Source organism: Vicia villosa, linkage group LG6 (genome assembly GCF_029867415.1).
Source record: "Vicia villosa cultivar HV-30 ecotype Madison, WI linkage group LG6, Vvil1.0, whole genome shotgun sequence".
Taxonomy (NCBI): Eukaryota; Viridiplantae; Streptophyta; class Magnoliopsida; order Fabales; family Fabaceae; genus Vicia; species Vicia villosa.
In genome coordinates this window covers 30,072,668-30,077,507 of record NC_081185.1, presented here as the reverse complement: position 1 = coordinate 30,077,507, position 4,840 = coordinate 30,072,668, and the positions used below count along the sequence as shown (strand labels likewise).

General features: G+C 39.9%; 2 protein-coding genes across 2 annotated transcripts; both read left to right on the top strand.

Moving 5' to 3' along the window:
- The first annotated feature begins 70 nt into the window (after positions 1 to 70).
- LOC131613476 (uncharacterized) lies at positions 71 to 1,084 on the top strand. Its single transcript, XM_058885143.1, has one exon. The coding sequence runs from the start codon at positions 71 to 73 to the stop codon at positions 1,082 to 1,084; it is 1,014 nt and encodes a 337-aa protein (XP_058741126.1).
- A 2,135-nt stretch (positions 1,085 to 3,219) lies between these two features.
- LOC131613475 (uncharacterized) lies at positions 3,220 to 4,595 on the top strand. The gene is made up of 3 exons (XM_058885142.1): positions 3,220 to 3,570; positions 3,684 to 3,820; positions 4,463 to 4,595. The coding sequence occupies exons 1-3, from the start codon at positions 3,220 to 3,222 to the stop codon at positions 4,593 to 4,595; spliced, it is 621 nt and encodes a 206-aa protein (XP_058741125.1).
- The last annotated feature ends 245 nt before the right edge of the window (positions 4,596 to 4,840 follow it).

Here is a 4,840-nt window from a genome sequence, read left to right as displayed (position 1 = left end):
AGATTGATGAATTGGAAAAGCTTGATAAGGAGAGAATGTCAGGAAATAAGGTGTTAAATAGAAAGTGGAAATGATAATAGGAAATCTGAATATTAGAGGAGGGGGCAGTTTGTTGAAGAGGAAAAGGATTAGTAAGATTATTAAGGAAGGGAATACTGAGATTTTTCTTATTCAAGAATATAAACTCAACAATATGGATCAAAATCTAGTGAAATCTTTGTGGAACAGGGAGAAGGTTGGTTGGTCTTACTCTAGTTCGACGGGTAACAGTGGCGGTATCACCACTCTTTGGAAGGAGGAGAGTGTGGAAGAGATATTCAGCTTTAAAGGAGAAGGATTTTTAGAAGTGAAACTGTGTAGCAAAGGTATTTGTTTCTATGTTGTCAACATCTATTCTCCTTGTGCCTTGGAGCAAAAAAGGAAACTGCGGGAATCTATTATTCAGTTGAGATTGAAATACTCTGATGCAGATTGGGTTCTGGATGGGGACTTTAATGCAGTGTGTATAGCAAAGGAGAGGAGAGGGAGATCTTTAGTTAATAGGAAGGCAGAGATGGAAGGCTTTTCTCAGTTTGTGGAGACTTGTGAATTACAGGATGTGCCTTGTAAGGGGAAATGCTTCTCTTGGTTCATTGGTGATGGGCATGCGGCTAGTAGAATTGACCGTTTTTTGTTATCTGAAGACTTAATATCTTCTTGGGGAGTAGTGGGACAGAGAATTGGTAACCGATACATATCGGAACATTATCCGGTGTGGCTTATGGTGGATAAAGAAGATTGGGGTCCAAAACCCTTTATGTTTAATAATACTTGGTTTGAGGATAAGAATTTTTTACCGTTTATTGAATCTGAATGGAATAAATTAAAAGTGGTAGGAAGAAGTGACTTTGTTCTTAAGGAGAAGCTTAGGCTTCTAAAATATAGTTTACGTAAGTGGAATGTTAACGTCTTTGGAAAGGTGGATTTGGAGATTAAGGAAGGTGTGGAAGAGATTAATGAATTGGATGAGTTTGTTAGTTGGTGCAATCTGAATCAGCATGCTGAAGCAATTCAGAGAAGGAGTGTCGTGACTAGCAGGATGTGAACGAATATGTCGATAAAGGAAAATTTACTGAGGCAGAAAGCTAGGGTGACTCAAACACCAAATTCTTTCATAGCATGGTGAAAGAAAGAAGGAGAAGAAATCACATTGGGATTTTATTGACTAATAGGGGATTGGTGAAGGAGGTAGAGGAAGATAAGGAAGAGGTTTGGAATCACTATGGAAGGAAATTCATTGAATCTGATGTGAACAGGCCCATTCTGGAAGGATTTTAGTTCAACAGTCTATCCTTGAACCAGGCGATGGATCTGGAGATTCAGTTTTCAGAAAACGAAATAAAAGATGCTGTTTGGAGCTGTGATGGTTCGAAAAGCCTGGGCCCTTGATGGGTTGTTTACGTATAGCCTAAATATAGAACTGCAAGTGCACAGCCTATCGAAGTAATATATAAGATTATTGAACCACAAAGACCAATCGTCAATCTATCAACTCTTTTGCTAAGGTGATTATCTAAGGTGAACAAGAATATTGATGTGAGTGCAGTGCAACAAAGTAAGTAAGCGAAGTAAGTAACAGCTTAAGCAACAGGTTGGAATGTAAATCATGAAATCAGACTATGGTCCAGTCATGCATAAATGAAATCACTTATGGGGCAATATTTTCTATTTGTAGCAAAGAATCAATTTAACGGGAACTTGTAGCTTTTGCCTACTAAGAACCGAGTTTACTCTTTAAATTAAATTCCTTTATTGTCACATATAAAGGGTGCCTTCCGCGTTAAAGAGGTAAACCTATTTTTAATAAATTGATAGTTTTGACTTAACAATTGGAACACGATCATGATGACAATCATTACATCCAAACCTTTATAATTTAGCCATACATAATAAGTGCAAGTCTATAACACATGTAGACTATGATAAGAGCGGGTAAGTAAAAGGGTGCGAGTCTATAAAATGTGTAGACTATGGTAAGAGCATTTAAAGTCTATAAAACGTGTAGACTATGGTAAGATCATTTAAAGTCTATAAAACGTGTAGACTATGGTAAGAGCATTTAAAGTCTATAAAACGTGTAGACTATGGTAAGAGCAATTATAAATAAAGAAATGCAACTAAATAGAACCTGCTCCAAGAGGAGGCTTTGATTCGGGTACAAGTTGCGGAAATGTAAAAGCGGTATGATAAACTTCAACCAAAGTGCTCTAAGACTCGATTACAACTCAATCTACACCGTAATAAATCCCTGATGTGAAGAGATTATTACTTTACAAAAACTGATAGTATATGGCTTAAGATTGTACTAAGCTTGGATGAAACTACAAAATGAAAAACGAAATCTATTTATAGAGGATTCTGGAGGTGCGTAAAGACAGGAGTGCCCCTAAACTCCTTCTGAGCGGGAAGAGGTTTGTGAAGGCCGCGGGCGCGGCAGCCTCACCGCGGGCGCGGTGTGTGCAAATAGAGGAGATCGTGGGAACGTGGCAGTTGGCCCCAGGGTGAAGTGGGCCACGTCATAGCGTCCCCTATAGTCGGCGCGGTGCTGGACGCCATAAGTGCAAATCTTCTTGAAAAACCATATTTGCTTGGCGTTTTGGTTCGTTTCTTCACCGAAGGCTCTGAAAGGTCAAGAATCCTGAAAACAAAGGAAATAGAAGCATAATACAGGAAAATGATAATAAAAACTAAGGAAAACATGTGATATTCGAGTCAGAAACATAATGCGATTCAGTGCGATCAGCCCTGACAGGTATAACTTCACCTTCATCAGAAAAATGCTGGCATTTTTTGAAATCAGATTTCGTAAGGTTTGTCCAAAATTTTCATACGAATTCTGTCCTTGTTAAATCTGTCACGTCTTCTTTTCTAACCTTGGTCCCTAAAGTTGAGCATCCTCTGGATTTGGACGACTATCGGCTGATATGTCTTGTGGGGTGTTTGCTTAAATGTTTGTCCAAGATTCTTTCCTGTAGGCTGAAGAAGGTTCTCCATGTCTTAATCTCGGATAAACAGACTGCATTTGTGCCTGGGAGACAGCTTCTTGACGATGTTCTTGTCGCGAATGAAGTAGTTGATTATGTGGCGAAGGAGAAGAAGCCGTGTATGCTTTTTAAAGTCGATTTTGAAAAAGCGTACGATAAGGTTAGCTAGGGCTTTTTGGCGTATATAATGCGCAGGATGGGTTTTGGTAAACGGTGGATGAAGTGGATAGAAGCGATGGTGTTTAAGAGCAGTATATGCGTGCTTGTTAATGGTAGTCCGACGAAAGAGTTTTTAGAGGAAAGAGGCTTAAGCCAGGGAGCTCCTTTATCTCCATTTCTTTTTGTTCTGGTTGCCGAAGGATTAAGAGGGCTTGTATCTAGAGCTTCCCAAGTTCAGGATTTTAAAGGTTTAAATGTGAAGGGGAAGTGTTATGTGGATATTCTACAGTATGCGGACGATACTCTTTTGATCGGGGAAGGAGGGTGGAAACATGTTTGGTCTATGAAATTTGTCCTTATAGGTTTCGAGCTAGTGTCGGGTTTGGGGGTGAATTATTACAAGAGCCGGCTGATTGGTTTTAATTTAAATTCTAATTTTTTGAGAGCTGCAACTAGTTTTTTGTTGTGCAGGATTGAAGATAAGACTTTCAATTTTCTCAGGATTTCGATTGGAATCAATCCGAGGAGAATTTCATCGTGGCAGCCTCTGGTGGGAAGATTGAAGTCGCGTTTGGCCTCTTGGAAAGGGAGATTTCTCAGTTTTGGTGGCAGAATTACTTTTTTCGAGTCGGTTCTCGGTAGTTTGTATATATTTTTCATGTCCTTTTATAGAGCCCCTGTGCAGGTTTGTAAACAGATAGTTAGGATTCAAAGTCAATTTTTATGGGGTGGTAACGATGTAAAGAAGAAAATCCATTGGGTCGATTGGAAGACGGTCTGTCAACCCTTAGAGAAAGGAGGGTTAGGTCTTAGAATGGTGGATGATTTTAATGTTGCCTTACTTTTAAAGTGGAGATGGAGGTTATTGCAAGGAGAAGAATCACTCTAGTTTAATATTGTGTCTGCGAGGTATGGTGATGAGAAGATTTAGATTGTCGATGAGAATGCCGGAACTAATATAAGATCTGCTTCTTTATGGTGGAAGGATATCATTGACATGGAAAAAAGACACATAGAAGGTGATTTTATGGCTAGGTGCAGGTATCGATTAGGGAAGGGAAATAATACGCTTTTTAGGTATTCTGTTTGGTGCGGAGACTCGAATTTAAAAACTGAATTTCCGGATCTGTTTTCGCGGTCGGTGCTCAAACATAAATTCGGCTGCGGAGATGGGGAGGTGGGTTAATAATGGTTGGGAGTGGGGTGATTTAGGAATCCAGTTAGAGGAGGGGGAGGACCCTGGAAATAGCTTACAAAGACTGTTTTCTATGCTGCTGCAGATTCGGCCGAAGGCTCACTTGGCCGATTGTTTGTTCTAGAATGCATGATCGGATGAAGGATATACGGTCAGGGCTGGTTACGATTCTATGGCTGCTGCTAATTCTCAGTCCGTTATCGACGGAGGCCGCTTAAAGGCGGCAACATCAGTGTGGTCGTCGTCAATCCCTTATAGAATCAAAGCTTTCATATGGAGATGTATTATTAACCGGATACCGACGAAAGATCATTTATTCGTAAGAGGGTGTATATCATCTTATTCTGAATTGAGTTGTGTTTTTTGTAACAATTATGATGAATCTTTGGATCATCTCATTCTCTTTTGTTCTACCGCGAAGGAGGTGTGGGGGATCATATCCGATTAGGTTGGCGTGGAGATG